Consider the following 22141-nt stretch of genomic DNA (forward strand, 5'->3'; position numbering starts at 1 on the left):
AATAAACACACACACACACACACACACACACACACAGTCTTCACATATATATATATATATATATATATATATATATATATATATATATATATATCTATATATATATATATTATATATATATATTATAAGGATAATCTAATATATATATTGGTTCAAAAAGAAAACTTGTAGCGACCATTTTCGTATATCAAAATAAATCTGTCTGTCTTATAGTACTTGAGACTATAGTCTAGGGCAGCGTTTCTCAACCTGTGCGCCCTGTAAGGTCCTCAGGTGCGCCCCAAGGAATAGGAAAATTATATTCTAATGTTTAAAATATCTGTAATTATTTTCAGAAATTTTGCAGATACCGAGTATGTGTTTCAATGTCTGAGTCAAGTCTTCAATATTTGACATTTTAAACTGGAAGGTAAATTCCTTAATCTTTCCTTTTCATTTCGAGTGAAGTGAAGTGTCCAGCTAAGAAAATTAAGATTAAACCTTATCGGAAATACGACAAAAGTTACTCAAGTTTTGGCTTCACGTGGACTGGAGATGAAAATCAGCCTCTGTTTGGTTTGTGGCTGCAAAATGTCAAATGAGTCTATGCTTCCTAGTAAATTAAGTAAACATTTTCAAACATCGCATTGCAGTCTTTAAGGAAAAGACGTAAATAATTTCAAAAGACTACTTGAACAACAAACAAAGCAAGCATTTGCTTTCAAAAGTAGAGTAACGTTGTCTGAAAAAGCTCAAATTGCATCTTCTGAAGTATTGGAAATGATTGCCGTAAAGATGAAGTCACGTATTATTTTGCCTGCTTGCAAAAAGATGGTGAAGACTGTTAGGAGATGATACAGAGAAACAATTAAGTAAAATTCCACTATGAAATGATACTGTTCATAGGCATATTCTGGAAATGTCTACCGATAATTAGGAAAATGTTTGATGAATCAACAGACATAAGTAACAAAGCGCAGCTACAGGCTTTCATTCGCTTTATTGATGGGGATAGAATAGTAAATCAGTATCTTTGTTGCAAGGAATTGCTTACCACTACTAAAGGGGAAGATATTTTCCTTATTTTGAATAGTTATTTTGAGAAATGTAATTTATCCTGGGAGTCATGTGTTGGAATTTGTTCTGATGAAGCTCCATCGATGATGGGTTCCATTAAAGGTCTTGCATCATAATTTGTAAAGCAAAAGAATCCCAAGATAATAACAACTCACTGTTTCTTGCATAGAGGTGTCCTGATGGCAAAAACACCGGGTGTTAAATTGATAGAAGTTTTTAATCAAGATGTCCAAATGGTAAATTTCATCAAGATTAGACCAGTATAGGCTCGTATATTTGAACAACTTTGTGAAAACATGGATTCACAACACACTCGCTTGCGATTGCACACAGAAGTGAAATGGTTGTCAAGAGGAAAGGTACTCTGTCGTGTGTTGGAATCATTTTTGCGAAGAACTATTAACTTTTTTTGAAAAAGAAAATAAAAGTAAATTTTGTGGACTTTCGGAATGTGAGTTTAGGACATCAAAATTGGAATATCTGACTGATATGTTTCAACACTTGAATAAGTTGAACATGTCTATGCAAAGTGGAAATGAAAATCTCTCATCTACCGACAGAATCAAAGCATTCCAGAAAAAAATAGTGATTTGGAAAAGAAAAGCAAGTTCAGGCTGTTTGAAAATGTTTCCTTTGCTGAGAAAAGGTTATTCAGACGATTTAATTCCTTTAATTGTGGATCATTTAGCGACTCTGGAGCAGTACGACTGGATTCGCAACCCTTTCATTGATATTTCTACCGAGGACGTTGGCTTTTCGTTAACAAAAGAAGATGAGCTGGCCACTATATCTACTGATCGGGGATTAAAGATCAAGCATAAAGAGGTGACCATCGATCAGTTTTGGATTTCAGTTAAAGAAGAATATCCTTCAATAGCTAACAAGGCATTAACGGTTTTATTGCAGTTTTCCACATCTCATCTTTGTGAACAAGAATTTTCTGTACTAACATTAAATGTAAAAGTAAAAAACAAATATTAAATCTATTGATGAGTTGAGAGTTTGTTTATCACATAAAAGGCGTAACATTCACAAAATTGCTAATTCTCATCAAGCACAGGTTTCACATTAGGATACTTAAATGCAAAATGTAATATTTAAAAAATAAATGGTTAGTTTAAAATACATATATTTTCATATTACTGCTGCTGCTACTACTACTACTACAAATTATAATAATAATCATCATCATTATCATAATAATAATAAAATAATAATAATAATAATAATTATTATTATTATTATTATTATTATTATTATTATTATGATGATGATTATTATAATTATTATTATCATAATTATAAATAAAGATATGCAGCATATAAAAAACATATTTTAAAATATGCTTGAACGCTACACACAAAATAGTAAAATATCGTCTCAGGAAGAAAGTACCGTGGTATTACCGTACCAGCAATCTAAAGTTTCTGAAACTTCACAATAAATTCATATTTCATAAGTATTTTGTCCATATTAAAATCAAAGGTGCGCCCCCAAAGTTCTGTTCATCCATAGATGCGCCCCGAGGTAAGAAGGTTGAGAAACACTGGTCTAGGGGCTGGAGGGGGATCCATGTGCATGAGAAAGGCAGCGAGTTCTCTTCAGATTTGATAAATATAGGGTCGTGGCTTAGAAAAAAAAAATAAATAAAAACTTGGGTAGACTTCTTCGAAGGTGGGCATTCTCTTGTAATAGACGTTTGAAAATTACACATTTAAATGATTTTTTTTGCACAATCGCGTCTGATGAAAATTGAGTTTTCCTTGTATCTCGTGCTTGAATTTACCTAAAATAATGAGCCCAGTGTCTTGACATATAGTTTTGGTCCAGGAAATTCATTTATGTCATTCAAAAATCAGATAAACCAATTCTGGTATTCAAAGTCTTGCCGAATCACATTTCTATGGTGATTTACGCTCTATGCCTAGTGTTCTGTGTAAAATTTCATATTTTTGTTGTAAGATTTCAAGTAATTTACACTTCAATTAGAAAACAAAGTCCCATTCTATCACATGGAAATTTCACTCTAATCAAAGATTAGGCATCATGGACGTCAAACACCAATTAACAGATTTCTCAAAAACAATTTTTTCTGAACATGATATGCGTAGATTTAAAGTTTCAGTTGTGGAAATTATATGTTCCCACAAAGACTTTCTTCTTGAAGGCTACAGCCACAAAATCTAGTGCAAATGACACCTTTCCGTTTGCAGGAACAGGAAGCCCTTGCACATTTTTTTTTTTACATCCGCAGCGAACTGTGTATTATTCTGGCAAAGGGTTGTTCCTAGGAAGTAGCAACTCATTATCCAGCACATATCCAAATGATTTTGGATCTGGCTTGCAACAGCAGTCTCAAACGCACAAAGCATTTCCTTAGTTGCAATGCATGCTCTGAGGATGTGAGCCTTGATTGCTTCACTAGTTGGAGGCAATTTATTGCTTCCCTTGCTGTGGAAATACAAATGAGACCGCAACTCATTCATTGTCAGATTTGCTGTGCCTTTCTTGAGAACTTGAACCAGGTATGCCTCAGCTTTTGCCAAACTCTCAGACAATTTAGGCTTATGAATGTAGTGGCCAAACTCGGCCAAAAATTGCTCTGGGTTTGCCTTGAGAGCGGCTGGTGTTGTTCCAACTTTGCTGGTATAGTCACATCCTGTCAAATGATGTACTGCAGGTAACACAGAACAGAGTGAACCAAGCTGTACACTATAGTATAAATAGGTAAGAACCTTGTTGAGTCACCACATCTGACCCACAATTGCTGGAGACTATTGGCTTGAAGGGTGGAGAAATGATATAAAAGGAGGATGATGACATCACTGTCTGGTGAATGCACTACGACGCAGCCAGTGCTATACTAAAGGGAGTTTGCAACATGCAGAGCAATTCTTTCCTCAGCTTCCTCCATGTGGGAATGAAGTTCAGACATTTCCACTACTTTTGCATTGATTGTAGACTTGCATGGTTTCTCATGTTTGATTTCACCAGCCACCTCTTGCTGCGATCATCCTCCAACCTCCACCCTTCAAGCCAATGGTCTCCAGCAATTGTGGGTCAGATGTGGTGTTGGTGACTCAACAAGGTTCTTAACCATTCATACCATGGCTGTACAATTTTCATCAGACGCGATTGTGTAGAAAGTTTAAGTCAAATGTGTCATTTTCAAACGTCTGGTTCCCTTCCCAGAAGTCTAACCAAGTTATTTCTTTTTTTACCAAGCCCCTATATTTATCAAATCTGAAGAGTATCTCCTTGTTTCTCTCATGCACACAGAGCCCCTCCAGCCCCCCGACCACTAATTCCATTGGATCATCTGTACCCTGATTATCTTTTCTAACTGATGTTCATATTTTACCTGTGCCCACTGCATATATAGTGTAGGGCCTTATGTGTTAGGTTTCGTGTCAAATGTTTGTTAAAAGTGATTTGCCACTTGATTTTGCTTTATATAATGATTACGAAAAACATAGGGTGGGAATTGATGGCCGCCATAAAAAGTCAACAAATATCTCGTTCATTCCTTATTTTTGCGACCAGATAAGATGAAAACATGAGAAGTCTTTATATTCATTTTAATGCTTTAGAAATCTGATTGTGATATCTGTAGCTCAATAGAACTTACTGGAAATAAAATGGCTGCCATAAATCGTTTAAAAAAGGTAGCAACTTGTCATGTATGTAGTGGAACATAAAGAAAACTACAATGTATGTCCTTATAGCATTAAATCTTAATAAACAAAGGATAGATATATCATAATTGAACACGTATTTGAGAATCTTCATCATTAAGTCATCCATCCTCATCTGTTTCTTATTGGTAAATCTAAGTATATACACATTTTTTCAAATTCACCCTTCTTCATCCAAGTCTTCCGTTACTACATTTATATCCTACGAGTAAGTTTGGTTGCTGCAGCTGAAGTTTACACAGCCACACATTTCTGTGCTTGGAATATTGTTATTCAAACAACAAACATTGATCGTAGATTCGCATCAACAGTGCATTTGACGTCTAGGCCAGTCCCTTACGACGCCCCTGATTGGCTGTTGATAAGCCAATCACAGTACTGGGGGGTACGTCTTTCAAAAGTATCCCTCATGAGAGGTGGAACATACATCCTGCCTATGTGAACTCTCTCGAGAGACAGAGTTTCCAGCCCTGTGAATGGCTTATCAGCAGCCAATCAGGAGCGTCGTAAGGGACTGGCCTAGACGATAAATGCACGGTTGATGTGAATCTACTTTAGTACATTTTTCCCTTTGCATCCGCATTTAAATCCACACTTTACCAAGTTTATCACAGCTGCAGGACTGGAGGATTCAAACATCTTACTGGAATATAATGATGCTTAGGCTCATCAAACATCCACCCATATGTAACAGGAGATGGGAGACATGGATTGCAAAAACCAACGAAGATCGCGGCTTTAGTGCACATACTTGGACTTATGCAGTTTGCAGACGAAGCGTTCCAAATGGTCGTATACTTCTTGTGTCCAGGTCTTGGTATCCTAAAGACCCTGAAGAATTAAGTGTGTCATCATCACACGCCAAGAACACTTGCAACACTTTTTGGTTCTCCTAGCAAACCGTCCTGATATGTCCGATCCTGTTAGAGAATTTGAAAACCTAATGACGCCGAAAGGCGTCTTTCTCTTAACTTTTCTTAAACTGGTTTGACCAGTATTTTTCTCTTCATGATTCCCTTCCCTAAGCTTATATCAGTGGGTAAGTTGGGTACATTTAGACAATGAGAAGAAAAACACCAATGTCTGGAGAAGCAATGACAACCTTTGCATTTTTGCATTTTTGTCAATTGCAATAGCATGCAGCTGGAGTAAGGTGTCTGCCTCTTCGTGGCTGTGCGTGAGAAGGGTGGTTGGAATATTAGTGTTGCCATTAGTTTCTGCCCCTGACGTAACCATGAACTTCTTCATTTGGTTTATTTGGGTCTTGCTATGATCTGTACACGTTGCAGCTAGGTAAGTCATAAGTTCTGTTTTTGTCTTATATTTGAAAGAAAATCCTTCAAAGAAATATTCTGGATTAAAGTAGTGTCCTTGACATGGTAATATGTTGATGTTCCCTTCGTTCGTTTTCCCATTTGTTCTTTGAGGGAAGTGTCGAGATGCCTGGTGGCCACGTTGCTGAGGTGGTCAAGAAATACTTGAGCAAAATCACTGCATATCTTGATATGGTCAGTCTTGTGTATTGCATTCACAAGGGCCGTGCTATCGATAATAGTAAATATTCTTTGGCAAGGCGCTATAACTTTCTGGTATGTCTGGAGCAAGGCCAATACAAAGCCTTGGTCTGGAGCATAAGTGACTTCTGCTGCTTCCATCTCTTGAACATTTTCATTGTCAGATGTATAAGTTGTATGGATGATCCTTTTGCTGGAATGTGAGTGATCAGTTGAATGTTTTGAGCTACTTGGTCATATTATTCCACACACAAGTTCGTCCTTCTGCCAGGCGTTCACATACAAGCTCCACAAACATTCATTGTCCAATCTGATCGCGTTTCAGTATGTCTTTTGATAATTTTTCATTCATAACTGTGATAGACCAACACTTAGTGGAGCCCCAGAGTGTTGTCTAAAAGCTCCATCATTATTCTTGGTTTTGAATGACACCTGTCGTTTCAGATCTATAAGCCCCCACAGTGCACTTGCACCTTTATCGACATATTTCTCTCTGACTGTAGATTTGATTCTTCCAATACCATGAATGAACAGCATACTTACAAAAGGTATTGAGCAATGTATAAGTGGTTCATAATCAGGAAATGTTCCATGAAACTTCCATGGACAGGGGGTTGCAACATCCTTTCTCATTATCTTGGCTACTTTCAAAAGCACTTTCAGACTCGAGTTTGGATCATCTTCATTTACAGCACTAGCTATCAGACGATCTTTACTTCTGGTTGAAAGAATCTGCTCAGGTTTAGTTTTATCTGGGGGTCTGCTGAAATGAACATCTTTGATGTTATCTAGGATCATTGGTTTTAGATATGGCTTGTATAGAGGATTTTCTTGTGTTTGGGTACTCAAGCAGCTGGATGTACATTTGGTGAACATCATTCATTTTCAATGTGACATCCTTACTGTCATTATTTAGCTCAGCTGCAACCATGTCAAGCATCTGAAGCTCTGATAAGAGCTGACCAAATTTAACAGTACCTGGTTTTGGCTACTTAGCTTTCTGAATATCTCTCTTAGCCGTAACTGGACAATGGCAAATGATATTTCATATCCTCAGCAACTGCTTTTAATGGCTCAGCTGAGCACACAAGATTGCTTAACCAGACACGTAGTATTTCATTACTTGTCTCTTGACCAATGTCTTTTAACTGAGTCTCCATATTTTTAGATGATACATCATGAAGTTTACTCTATCTTCTTGGCAGAATATTTGTGTTTTTAGTAGAAATGTTCTCGGACATTCCTCTGGGAAGCTGTATAGTACCTACATGTAGCCATTGTTGAATCACAGGCAGAAGGTCGTCCTCTCTTCTTCTTCTTGCATACAGTTGTAGCATCTCCTGAACTTGATCCTTTATCAAATCTATCTCGTGCACTATCGACAGATCGTTTATGAGTGGGATTTTTGTAGCAGTTTTTTTATGAAGAGAAATACAATATTTTAACAGTTCATTGGCTGAGGCGCCATGTAGTCGACTGTTTACTTTAGGGACTCAAATTCGGATTCACCTACAACGTTAACTGGATGTTGTGATCAGTTTGGCAATGACTTGAATTGAGAGGTTTTAAATGTTGTTTTTGTAGTCCCATGACCCATTTGGTTGGCAAATGAAGCTAAGTAAAAAATGTGTTTTAGACCTCTTTTCCGGTGGAGGATCTTCTATAGTATGGTCAATTTTTTTTGGAGCTATACACTATGGTTCTTCAAAATGGCTACTCTACTTCATGGTCCTTCAGGATTCTTACGAAGATTAAAAAAATAATAATAATACATAACATCAGTTCCAGCAACAAAATTAAATAGCAAATTGCAATGTATCTAGTGCTGGGCAGTCAGTACAGTCTATATTACAAAAACCTGTCCAATTATTGTTTTTCGCATATAGTATATGGATTGCATCTAAATTTGATCTAATCTCTAGATGGCAAAAACAGATTTTCTATGTAAAAGAACATTTAAACAACCTTTTAAGCATGTTTTTATTTGCTCTGGTTCTATCGATTTTGGCAAAAAGTATATTTTATCATTTTATGGCGGCCATCTTGGATTTGGTAATTTTTCCGACACATAAGAGTTCCAAAAAATTCCACCCTAATTTTTTTCTTTTTATCTCATATAATAATGCAAAATTAAGTAGCAGTTGACTTTTACAAACCTTTGGTAGGAAATTGCACAAGGGCATACACTAATAGGAGGAAGCCCTGGTTCTTTCATCATTTGTCATAAAGCCATCGCAGAAATTGATGGCTTCATTAAAATCCAAACAGTAGGTTTCATAACTATAGTGCGTTTTCTTTTCTAAGATCGCTCTGGTGGGGCCAGGTAGAAAAGGCCGAGTTGTCATATCTACGGGTATGTCAATCCCATTAAATGCTTCCCGCAGATATAATCCTTCTTGTGAGGATTCGCTTTAGACCTTGGGAGTCAAGGGAAAGGGTTTGCTTCTTCCCTGTTAACTTTTTAAATTTTATTTTCATTCCCGATTCTATTTAGCTATTTCTTTTATCTCTTTCTTAATTATAGAAGCGCTGAATGGCCTGTTGGCTCCGGTGTTTGGACTTGAGACATAATTTCATAAGTCAATAGATCTATTATGCCCTTAGAAAAGACAACCTTCTTTGCATGACATTTTTATCAAAATCATCCAAGTCAGTCACAGGACTCACTTTCTTTCCTTTTTTGAAATACTGGAGATTCCACTATATTACCCGTCTCTCTTAAAGCTTCCTTGTTAAGTCTACGAATAGTCAATTCTGACACTTTTGTTGCTTCAGATGTTCTCTGGATAGCCTTCGAAACATCAGTTACAGGACCTTCATGATGTCTTTATAAAATGAAGTGTTTCAGGAAATTATAGAATATTTCCTTGGTCTCAGGTGGTGGGTGTAGGCGTTTGCGAGAGTCGCTTGGGCTGTCCATTCATACTTATCACAGTGGGTGATCGAGAGGGAGTATCCTTTAATGATGTTGACCATGACCTTTTAAATCCTCTTAAAAATCATAGGTCCCCTAAACTCGGATCTGGCGTACCGGGGAAAAAATATGCCATATCTTCATTTTCGTTAATGAAACAGGTTTTAACGAAGAATATACGAAATAAGATATATTCAAAATATCTAATGGAAACAAAGAACAACTTTTCAAGAAATGAAAACTATTTCAATAGACCCCGTGAAGCTAATGGTTACCATAACATGAAAATTGGCAATGTACGATATCTGTACAAGCCACACCACAGCGATCTTAGAAAAGTAAACGTACTGTAGTATTATGTTCACTCATACAAGAGTCAAACATTTTGGACCCTACATTTTGGCTGCCTTCTTGTCTTTTGCAGCCAAAGTGAAGAAGAAAGGTTTCCAGCCGGCAATTTCTAGTTTGGGCTCCGTGGCTTACCACGGAAATATAAATTGTTCATATTTACCTTCCAGTGATCTAGAAATTCCATGAAGCGCCTAGACTACAAGTCGGCGTGAGCTTGAGGTACCATTAGACTTCCCATGCCATGCTAATACATTACCAGAACTACCCATTCAGTGTGTAGGCCAGCATTACCTGTTGTACAGCAAATATTTTCTCAATTGATGTGCGGCCGTTAAAATGACCTGATATTAACGAAAGCTGTTGACAGTCGAGTTTAGTCTAAACAAATTAAGTCAGGACTCTAACCAGGCTGACCGTATACATTATTGCCTTCCAAATGGAGTCTTACGGATGAGATTTCAAAATCAAGGAAATTATTATTTTGCCACGGTTATGTCCCTCTATATCTGTGTACGTACGAGATCATTAACATTCCACTGAATGCGACGGTGATCGGGTTTTGGTGATTTACATGTGGATGGTTTATCTCATTGTTTGTTGTTATTTAAGTTGCAAAATTTTTTCTTTTCATTACAATACCTCAAGTAATGAATGCCTACAGTACACCGCGTGAGGTGCATTGACGGCGCTATTACCCTATGGGATTTTATTTCATATAGAAAGGAATTGAATTACTGTTGTCCTACTCCGTTTTCATTTTGGTATCTATACGTGATTAAGCGTTGCTCATTTTTTTCCAATTATGATTTTTTTTTCTACTTTCCTTCATGTTTACCAAGAATCATATGGATTTTGGACAGCAATGCTAATGGCTCCCCTTAGATACTGATATATTTGTTAGTATTTTTATTGTGCAGGTTAAGACTGGAGACTTTGGAAACCACTTTTTAAGATAGTTTTACAGAAAGGATTTATCTCCCTAGTCCAGCCTCATTGGCTTACATTTCTGTCCTAGTCATTTACAGCTTTGTTTTGTGTAGCTCTTGTATAATGAAAATATTCTTTGGACCTAGCATGATCCAGGTCAAGATAATATGTTTAGGGGTGGAGCAGGTCTAGTTGTGGAATGATCTTCAAACCCACAAACCTGCAAACACTTGTAGAAATGTATGGTCAACCAGACACAGAGATAAAATGTGATAGTAAAAGGTTAGAAAGAACAAGTTCATTCAGCAAGAACAACTAAATAAATCCATGCCTTTGTAAAACCCATCATGCAGTATATGCTGGTAAATTTCTTAATTATAAATGGAAAATGTCAATTGAAGTTTTGTTGAAGCTAAAAAGTTATGACTGTTAGCTGTGGGATATCCTGAATGTTTAAGAGACCAGATAAGCCTTGGGGCCAATGAGCTTCAAATTCAGATAGTTATTTTTATTGTCCCTCACACGAAAACAGGTCCAAGTGTCTGGGGGTTATATTTTCATATAGACATTTCAGAAGTAAAACATTACTTTAGGGTGTGTAGAGAGTTGCCCAAGTAGTGAAAATTGTGAGGATACTCTTCGCTTTCTGCAGATAAAAGATTTGCACAATTTGGAGACTAATACAGGCAACATTTGGTTGTTTTAATTAGATTCATGACAAAAGAAGCAACCTGTTCAGTCAAGGCAATTCACACCTTACTAAATGCATCACTATTTGTTACTCATGTATACTAAATTTACAGTGATGTGCATACTTGATACTGGTTTATATCACTTTACCCAAGGAGTTAACAAGGCTGCTCCCCAGGTTGGTTTGTTCCGTTTCAGATTCTGAACCGCTCATGTGCTTGTTTGAGAACCATCCCGAATCATTCTTGTTACCGCTTTATTTATCTTCCAATTGGTTATTCAATTGCTTATACCTCTCCCATAACCAAGAAATGTTCCATTGCTAGAAACATTAATTTATTAAAAAAATTTTCATACTCCTTATCTTTTAAAAAGAACATGTATCATTAAATCAACATACTTTTATTATTTATGAGTTTCAATTAGTATCTGTATAGGTTTAATTTAAGGTGCAATACACTAACAAAATCATATGGAGAAAGAAATCAAGGAGGAATCCATGTGAAAACCTACATTCTTATGTATGTTTCTGTATGCAGAAGTAATTAGCAGTCGAGAAGTTAGACATTTCTTTTCAGAATAATACATTTCAATGATCATTGGCTATTCTGACATCATTAAAGACTACCAACCACGTAGTTGGCAATTCTTTCATAATTAAAGACTACTATCAACCATGAAGTTACTGTAGAGGAAAATTTTCTCACAAAAACAGCTGAGGAAAATATCTTAACATTCATATCATTTTAACAAAATTTATTTTCGTTCATAACATTTGCATATCTAAAGAAAACAACTTGTAAAAATTTCTTATGAAATCACACATTTTATCTAACAAGAAAGTGAATGACCTTGCCAACCCTAATTCCTTGTTGATAAGTCCACAGAATTTATTTCACAATTTTTAATAAGAGGATTTTATTTTCATGATTAATTTTATGCAATCTTCATGACTGTTACTCACAAAATCTGTAAAGGAGTTTTTGTACCGAAAAATTCCCAACACTTAAGAGTAAATAAGTTCACCTAAAACAACAGTTTCATTAACACGGTCATTCAGTGTGATATTATAGCAATATTACATAGATATTTTTCACCATTTCATTAACAATCATTCACACTGATATTCTTAACACTGTACTCGCAGTTAAGTAGATATTTTTCATGACTTTTTATTAGCGAGGGCACATAATAGAGCGTCCACCATCTATTGGAAGAGTAGTTCCAGTAATAAAGGAAGAATTATCAGAGGCAAGAAACACAACTGCATCAGCAACTTCCTGGACCTCACCTACACGACCCAAGGCATGCGTTGACTTGCCATGTTCCAGAAACTGAAAATGGATATCAATGTTAGTAAAATTATCGTGATTGTTTATAATTTTGAATATAATCTTGACAAATTTTAAATACAAGACATTATTACAAATAACTTGCACACTTTTCATCAAGCCTCGGGAATATAGCCAACCTGAAAATACTTACATACTGTATACTACACAAAAATTTCTAGACTGGCACACATCTTACATTAAAGGAGATATACCCTCTGACATTAAGGGAGATAAACACCATCTGAAGTTGAAATTAATGCCAAATGTCCCTGTAGCAACAGCATGATTAAGATTGGCCTGTGATTCACCCATAAGTAAAATAAACATTATTCTGATCAAAAGTTGGAACAAAATTGGAAACATTTGTTTCAAATGCCCAATACTTTATATTAGTTCACATTTTCTTTGAATGTCTACAAGCATTAGTGTGATTTAAAAGAAAGGGGTCATTGTCTTGCAGCACTGCATTCTTGAGGAGAATTAATTGGGTGCCAGCCAACATGCCCATTCTGTTGTGCATTCTGACGGTGCTTACACTTGTGCTTTTGAGCTCTGGATGTTTTTCATTGAGCTACAGATATCAGAGCTTAGTTTTGAACATGTGCATTCATAAGAAAGCTACATTTGGCTAAGATTTTTGGCTGAGCAAGAAGTCAAAGCTAAAAATAATGAAAAGGCTACACTTGGTGAAGATTTTCAACTGAGTGAGATGCCAAAGAGATGCAAAAATAATTTCTTTACACAACCTGAGTTACACAAGTAACAACCCATTACTAAAAATATGAGTATAGTGTTATGAATGATCATTCATGTTTCCTTTACTGCAACAAAGGTGAAAAAGATAAAGACAGAGACCAATGTGATGATCAGCTGTCTCTTGCATATGTATGGTATGGAAAAGAAAGTAATCCTGGCATATTATTAAATATTATATTTGCTTTCTGCTATACTTTTATACTGTAAGTTTTAGTATTCTGTTTGCTACCTCATTGTACACTAGTTTTGACCAGCTAAGGAATAAACACACTAAATTAGCTTTGTCTGATTATGGTAGCTAGGTTTGCTTTTGTTTTTTTAATTCTATCCCAGCTTTTTATGCTTATTATTGTTGCTGACAACTTGCATCGAGAAGGTTACAAGTTTCCTCCTCTTCCCTGTTCTTGGTATGTTTCATACAATATTCATGAGCTATTGATTGTACTGTTTAATTGCAAGTTTTTACATAAGTAACTTACCAAGTATTTACTTAGCTAACGATTGTGCTTGCACAGAATTGTAAATTCAAAATTCACGGTAATGCGGCTGTTGCCAAGGGTGGGGGGTTGACAGGACCTGTCCACTGCAACAGGAGTGTGGAAGTGACAGTACGGCATCATTATTATTTATGCTGCGCAACTGACAACACATCTTTCTCTGCAATCCTGATTCACCGGTTGTCTACTGCAACAGGAGCGTGGAAGTGACAGTAGCCGTACGATGTCATTATTATTTTAAGCCGCGCAACTGACAATGCATCATTCTCTGCACTCCTGATTCGGGATTTGCCAGTTGTTCTTACTTTAGTCAGCGACGTACTAACTTTGGTTTTCTCGAGCTGTTCCCAGTTTTGATTTGCTCTTTACAATTAACTTATTTTCTTTTAGTTAGCTAGTATGTCAGATTCCTGCACTTCCAGTCTTCGTTATTGTAGCGAAGGCTATACGACTAGACTAACTAACCTTTGTTACGGTGCAGCACATGCGGTGTGCACTAAATGTGGGGGACATGTATGTTCAAGGGAGGTTAATTGTCCTCAATGCAAGTATTGGGATGATGGTAGATACAAGATGCTTGAGTCTCACATTAATAACTTGAGAAGAATAGGCTTAGAAAGGCAGCCTCTTGTGCCAAAAGTAGGGCTTCTTTGAGTAGAGATTGTTTTCCTAAGCCTAAGACAGACTCTGGTCTGACTCTTCCCTCTAACCCTGGACATATTCTCTCTCCTATCCTCAGTCCTCCAATTCCTCCACTTATTCCCATGCTTCTGACGCTGATACCATTGACAGTCTCATGTCAAGATTAATTCTAAGTTTCATAAGAAGATTAATTTAGTTGTAAGTCCAGTGTCGGAGATAGGGCCGTCCCTACGTATTCTCATGGATAAGTTTGAGAAAGGTAATGGTTTGTATAGTCTTAGAGCACCATATTCTGCATTTTATATGTAGAAAAATCTACATTTTTCTAAATATAAAAAAAGGAGAGACTTTCATCATATTCCAACCTAACTATCTTATATAGTTCCTGATGCCAAAGGGAAAGTGCTGCGGTGCCAAGAAGTGGATTGGCAATACCCAGCCACTTGCCTATTTATCATCAATTAACCACTGTGATACCACACTTCAACAACAGCTTGCAGCTTGTCCTGAAATACATCTCTAGTTGTAAAAGGCTCTAGTTTGCATACCTACGAAAAATACAAATTATCTTTAAAATGTGGGACATTACCTTCTTGTAGGCCTCATCACTCATGCCAGATCTTTTATGGACTTCAGTTACGATGACACCTGGGTTCACTGCATTAACACGAACTCCTCGGTCAGCAACTTCCAAAGCTACAGAGCGAGTCAACTGATCTACAGCAGCTTTGCTCATATTATATGATACTACCCCAGGAAACTGGAAAGATAATTACAATCACTAATATTTTCTAAACAATGGTAACTGTCAACAGAGCTAACTCTTTTTCTTTCTCAAAACAAAATTGCAGGTAAGTACTGTACTGCAATGTCATTCACAAATCAGTGAACTGAAAGCTAATTTTATAGTTTAACTTATTCCATGACAACATTATGGATTTTGCAATACTTTTTTGCACATTAGGCTATATTTTATTTTGATTCAGTTAAAGCAATATCTTAAGTCATTCACCTAATGTTAAGAAAACTAGGAATATATATGAAGCTTTATCAATTATAGATTATGGGAATCAGGTAGGTAGATTCCCATTTACCTCATTACTAGATGAATGATTTAAAATCTGCAGTGGCACAAAGTGTTGTTTTTTTAAACTTAATAGTGGTCTAATAAGCAAATATCACTGTTCTAGATATTCATAGGAATTTTTTTTAATGAGACCAAAAAGAGGAACAATACAAAAAATGAAAGTTGGGAACTTATGTTGGAACAGGCCAATGCCACAGGGGTTCAAGATACTAAAAAACTTTTAGTAGCCCACTATAGGCAGTAAACCTATACTACAAGTTGGGAGTGTTAAACCTGGTATAACATTGCAATTCTTTTCTGTGATGTTATCTTGTATGTTATCACTTCTCAATGGGTTACTTCCATTCAAGTCACTGCTACTAGGGCATGGCTTCATATATATATTAAACAAAAAAATAGTTTCCCTTAAAAATGTTCACAGGACAATATCTAAATACTGGCTGTTTCAAGACTACAAAGTCCATTCTGTCATTCACCACTTGAACTAATCCTATGAATTATACTTACAGCTCTAAGTCCTGTCACTGAAGAAATATTAACTATATTTCCTTTCTGCTGCAGGATGTGAGGCAAAGCCAATTTCATCATCAAGAACAAAGATCGGACATTAACATTCATCTGTTTGTCATAGTCTTCCATTGAAATAGTTTCAATTCCACCACTAATTAATATTCCTGCAATAAAAAAAAATATTCTCTATCGAATAAAATAGAATTTAGAATTTAAAGGGACACTGAGAATAGAAAGGTTTTAAAGGTGTATCAAGTGGAAAACTTTGCAGTTGCACTATGAATCAACTGTTAGGAGACTGTGGAAAGTAAGATGGAAGAATAGGAATATGAACAGAGGTACAGGAATGAAAGAGCTTGCAACTAAGGGCCAAGGGATGCTGTAAAGAATCTTAATGCCTACAGTGCACTGATGGCACTACCCCACTATGGACAAATTGGCTGTGTTTTGTACTTAACAATGTGGTTATTACCAATGATGAACATGTTATACCAAGGTATAATAACAAAGTTCAGAACCAATTATGAGATATGTGCCTTTTTACCACATGACAAAACCATTCACTCTGAGTATTATAAATTTATTTAAAAGTGAACGTGACTGCTGTAACATGACGATGTGTGCTTTGCCTGGAAACAAAAAACATTAAAACCTAATAATTCACATTTGATGCTCATCTTCTACTGCTACTATATAATTTTACCACATAATGAAGTCACAAATTTACCCGAAAAAGCATATGCTTACCAGCACTATTTACTAATATATCGAGACGACCAAAATGTGACACAGTTGATGATATAACACGTTCACAATCAGCATCTTCACTAAGGTCAGCTTGTATGCTTTTAACCTGTTAAAAGAAAAATATGAAATTTCTTAGTGATGAAATTTTGAGAAAAGTTACTGTATAAAAACTGTTTCATCTCATCTAATTTGTCTAATAAATATACTTTTTACTGCACTTCAAGAGCACGGATTCACTAAAATCTGAGAGCCCACTGGCAAGGAACTTTCTATGAAATTGATTTTCTGTGAAATGATTTTCTTTTGGAAAATTTTCAGGTCTAATTAGGTAGTGGTCCTTATGAATGGGGTATAATCATGTAGGCTAGTAAGAAAACCATATTGAGGGTAGTCTCTACCTGATACCTGCTAAGGGGTCAAAGAGTACCTTGCTGAGATTTAAAGGGAGAGACACATATCGCACGCTGAAGGCCCAACTTTGTGTGGTGGTCAAAACTGTTCCAAGCTTCTCAAGAGCATGAAGAACTATGAAGACCAGATCATGCCTTTCAACCAAAGAACTTGGTTTAGAGCAGAGCAACAACCCCTAATTTCGAAGATGGAAGTAGACAAGGAAAACTGCAATCTGCTAGATAGTGGCTTGAGCCAGAGAGACCTCTTACACCTGATACAGGCCTCTTGTCAAAGATCTACAGCTGGTAAAGACATCTCCAGCACAATCTTAAAAAAAAAAAAGCCTTTCTTTCTCAAGAATCACTGGATAGTTTCCTGCTGTGAAAAGTTTATAGAAGGATTTTATAGACTGATGGAACCTCGCAGTTGGGGGGGCCCTCCCAAAAAAAAAAGTGGATTGTGGGGAATCTCTTAGGCCTTGTCCAGACACTCGAGCTTTGGTCGACGAACTTTGTCCGATGTGACGTCAGAAGCGGAGAAACAGCGAGAAAAGTCAGAACTTTGCCGCTCTCCGCTTCTGACGTCACATCGAACAAAGTTTGTCAAGCAAAGCTCGGCCGTGTGGATGGGCCTTTAAGGTGTCTCACCAAGAGCTTGTGGATTGAAGTACCTCTTAGTTCATAACTAATAAGAAGTCAACAAAATTCTACTGAAATTCTGGGATGAATTGCACTCTGCTGATTGCCTAACAGATCCGATCCTGCTAAACAAGGAAAAGATGTAATATCCAGGTGGTTCCATATATGTTGGAGGCCATTCCTTTGTAGTCTAGGGGTCTGGAGCTAAGGTACGAAACACTCTGAGTTTCCCATTCAGCCATTGGGCAAGTACATTGTGCATAGGTGTTTCTTACAACTAGACTGGCCTCCCTACACTACAATGATGAAGAGACCACTGGTATAGTTATTTCTGTCTTAGTACTTGATTTGGATAACAAGAATTGTGCTTGCCCTGGAGCAATGAATATTCACTTACTATGTATCATGGTTGGTAACTGCTGCAGAGAGGAGTATGTAATGAGGAGTTAGGAAACCTGGCTGACATTCACTTGAGTACCTTGAAGTGATGGACAACTGAAATCAAATAACCAAGTCTTTGGTTGAAACTTGCCCCTGGTAACTAAGGTGGTTGAAGACAATGTTCTGACAGCCCAGAATAAACCTGGCAAATAGCTTGATGGAGTGGTATTCTGCCCACTCGTGCATCTGCCATATTAAGAGGCAGAAAAGGGGGATAACCATCCCCAATGGTTATTGATATATACAATTACACTGCTGTCACTTATCAGCACCACTGACTGACATACTAATGATTAAATCCTCCAGCTGTGCTTTCTGTGCCACCTTCAATGCATCCAAGTTGGGACGAGTCCAGGGAAATTTCCTGGGAGAAATTTCTCTGGTTGGTCCATAAGGTGAATGGATGGATGGATGTATGAGTTTTAGGGCAAAAGCCCAGGCACTGGGGCCAAAGAAGCCATTCAGCGCCGTAAGGTCCATAAGGTGAGATCATCCATCACTTCTTGGCTGTGAGGGACACAATGTGGCTTACCATGAAGGCAAAATTCACACACAAGATATGAGAAATGAAGATATGTAGAGAGATGTTAAAGGAAACCAAGAAAAGTTACAACATTGTGGAATAGCAATGATCTGTTATAGGATGGAAGAACCTAAATGCAACATATAGAAGAGCTTTAGAGCCTTTGAAAAATCTTCATCAAGGCCACGAATCATGTTTAATCATGTACATTTAAACATATAAATACTTGCACCACATGGAGCTATGAAAACAATCCTGACCAAAAAAAGAAATTAATACGTAATGGAAAATGTATATACACTTCCCAAAAGAGAGTTTCATTAAAAGGAGAAATTCAATAACAGGCAGAATGAAAGGATAATGAATGTCGAAATTCCAGACAGACAACTAATGAGACCAAGCCTGAGAAAAACATAAGTACATACGTAATATCTCACAAAAAGGATGAAAACCAAGGAATTGAGGATGAGAGATAATTAAGGGCAAATAGTGCAGAATAAACAGGAATGAATAAAGATGATTCTATATTTCTCAACTTAGCTTTAGTGAATCAGGGAAGAATTAGAATGGTAATTATGATGTATTTTTGATGGATTAAAGGCATACAAGCAATAATGGTCACTTTTTTTATCTGATGCAGCTAATTGTGGTTAATTATGATTGATGGGTTTATTATGAAAGAAATAAATTGTCTGTTTAATCTTTACGGTTTATAAGACAACACTTTTTTTATCCCTGAGTTTGGACTTATCATTTCATGAATTAGGACTTTACAGTACATTCCTCCTCTTCCTAAACAGTTCTTCACTATGAATTATTACTCTTGTGCCAAGCAGTGAGATATACAAACAACAATTTTAAAGTCAAACTTCCAATTTATAACCTGAATACAAATGTACATACATAATAATATTAAAAGACTATCTACTAAAAACCCAAACACTAAAATTCCAACTATTCATTCACTACGTTCTGTTTAGTTCTAAGCTGTCACCTATTCTTGGTAAGTGCCAAGGTGTGACTAAAGTTCTCTCCTGCAATGATTCATTTTATGGGTGAACTCATAGACAGTACTTGTCACATTTCATCTTAGTACGTATGCTGCAATGACCAAATTTCAAGAGTACTGTATTACCTACATGCTCTCCCATAGGTTAATAAGAATAGATAACAGAAAGAAAGTCACTAATCCCAGCTTTAGTTTTAGTTTAAAGGACATGAAAAACATAACATCCTGTATAACCTAGACAATTAGGGTGAAAATCCAATTTTTTTTTTATAGTACATAATACATACATACACACACATATATATATATATATATATATATATATATATATATATATATATATATATATATATATATATATATAAAGCTCTGGGGTCTTTTTTCCACACTATAAATTTTGTCTTAAAGTATTAATTGTTTAATAAGAGAGCCTGACGGGAGCAATTACAGATCAACTCATGCATGTGATGCCATTTTTGATTTATCAGATACATATAGACTTAAAAGACAACTTTGATAGTGGATAGGAGTCCAGACATAATTTAACTGGACCAAAATTTCCTATGGCATTAGCCCAAGTTCTACTTATTGTACAACATGTAGAAAACACCTGCAAATCACACAAGATAACATTTACCACATCCTCCAAGTGTCAAAATTCCCTGTATAATATATAGATGTGCTTTGTACAGAGTACAGTTTAATTTTTACAACTAGTTCACAATACCAACACAATTGTTTTATTCAGCAAAACTAGCCCACCCCAAAACCTCTTAGATTTATATGTAGGGTTCGATACTGCTACAAATGGCATCTGAGCTTCATGAAAAATTTTTGTTGATACATATAACCTATTCTTAGCCACAGACCTCTACATGGATGAATTTGAAAATATTTTTAACAGCTAAGTCACTGAATTGATTTGACAAGTAACTTTTGCTATACAAAAAATGACCAAACCCAACTTAAATAATATAATCTCTCTCAGAATCTTTGTTTTTGATGAGTTTTAAGGAATAGTGCTATACCTTGCCTTCTGGGACACCAGCTTCATGACAAAGACGGGTTACTTCTGTAAGAGCATCAGCATTGCGACCTGTAACTGCAACATAGCATCCTTCTTTTGCCAGAGCTATAGCACACCCTCTGCCAATACCTGATGAGGCACCTGAAAAAAAAGGTATATACATTATAACAAGATTTGTTTACACATTCAATTTTCTTGGGACTAGTAAAGTTCCAGGGATATTATAAAATTCATAAATTATTGTATGTACACTAGATTTAAAGAAAAAAATGTAAACTAAAAAATAAGATAACCTGCATATCTATTGCTAAAATAATTAAAAAGCACAGAACTTGAAATGGATCACCTGAAGAAAAGCGACCCCAACACATGCTGGGGTCGCTTTTCTTCAGGTGGAAAATATTGGGGTCACTTTTCTTCAGGTGGAAAATATTGGGGTCGCTTTTCTTCAGGTGGAAAATATTGGGGTCGCTTTTCTTAAGGTGAGGAATTAACAAGGTAAATAAAAAAAAGTATGACTTATTCTTACACAAAATGTAAGCATAAACCTACTACGTACTACAATTATGGGGGACTCCAGTGGAAAGTGATTTTGAGGGCACTACCGAACCTAACACAACCACCTAACCTAACCTAGAGCCCTGTACCCCTACCTAGGCCTAGCAGGAGGGGGGCTCCCCCCCTTTAAGGCCACAGTGATTTTCGGGACACTACCAAACCTAACACAACCACCTAACCTAACCAAGGGCCCCGTACCCCCTACCTAGGCCTAACGGAGGGGGGGCTCCGCCCCCTTAAGGGCACTACCTAACACATCCATCAAAGTAGCTTTTAATGAATATACATCAATATTTCTTTCTCCTTTTTTCTATAATATTATGAGCTAAAGTGGGTCACCTGAAGATTGGAGACACCAACAAGCAGGGGTCGTTAATCTTCAGGAGGAAAATATTGGGGTCGATTTTCTTCAGGAGAGGTATTAGGGGTCGCTAATCTTCAGGTGATCCCTTGAAATTATGAGGAGGAAACTCAGACCTAGAAATGTCCTAAAACCAGTAAAAATTCAAGCATTCAGTCTTGTTTATTGTGAAATAGGTAACCAGCAAAAATACTCAGCAGAGAATAGCTATAAACAGAGGTATAGTAAAAGGAATGACAAGAGTTGCAGATAGGGGGCTTAGGGAAGCTGCAAAGAACCTTAAGTTAAGGAGTACAGACGGCTCTACACCCGACATTGCAGAAAAATAAGAGTTAGTAGTAGCATTGCACTGCATTCTTGGTCGACTGTAGGTTTAAAAACAACCAATACCGGTTTTGACAGTAAGTATGACCTAGTATAGCTACATATAGTAATTACAACTTGGAGTCATACAGATTAGGCCACGTAGGT

At 36.5% G+C, this 22141-nt stretch overlaps 2 protein-coding genes across 2 annotated transcripts in view; one reads left to right on the forward strand and one right to left on the reverse strand.

The window, feature by feature from the left end:
• LOC135221027 (probable thiopurine S-methyltransferase) overlaps window positions 1-22141 on the forward strand; it is a 42048-nt gene that overhangs the window by 7195 nt on the left and 12712 nt on the right. The window lies entirely within an intron of this gene.
• The window catches only part of LOC135221026 (3-oxoacyl-[acyl-carrier-protein] reductase FabG-like), a 10639-nt gene continuing 386 nt past the window's right edge, over window positions 11889-22141 (reverse strand). Inside the window, exons 2-6 of the mRNA XM_064258748.1 lie at window positions 20753-20892; window positions 16721-16826; window positions 15971-16137; window positions 14966-15136; window positions 11889-12481 (exon numbers count right to left, since the gene is read on the reverse strand). Of these exons, the coding sequence (XP_064114818.1) occupies window positions 12323-12481; window positions 14966-15136; window positions 15971-16137; window positions 16721-16826; window positions 20753-20892 (743 nt within the window). The 3' untranslated portion in view covers window positions 11889-12322. The remainder of the gene's footprint in view (window positions 12482-14965; window positions 15137-15970; window positions 16138-16720; window positions 16827-20752; window positions 20893-22141) is intronic.

Source organism: Macrobrachium nipponense, chromosome 2 (assembly GCF_015104395.2).
Source record: "Macrobrachium nipponense isolate FS-2020 chromosome 2, ASM1510439v2, whole genome shotgun sequence".
NCBI classification, from domain to species: domain Eukaryota; kingdom Metazoa; phylum Arthropoda; class Malacostraca; order Decapoda; family Palaemonidae; genus Macrobrachium; species Macrobrachium nipponense.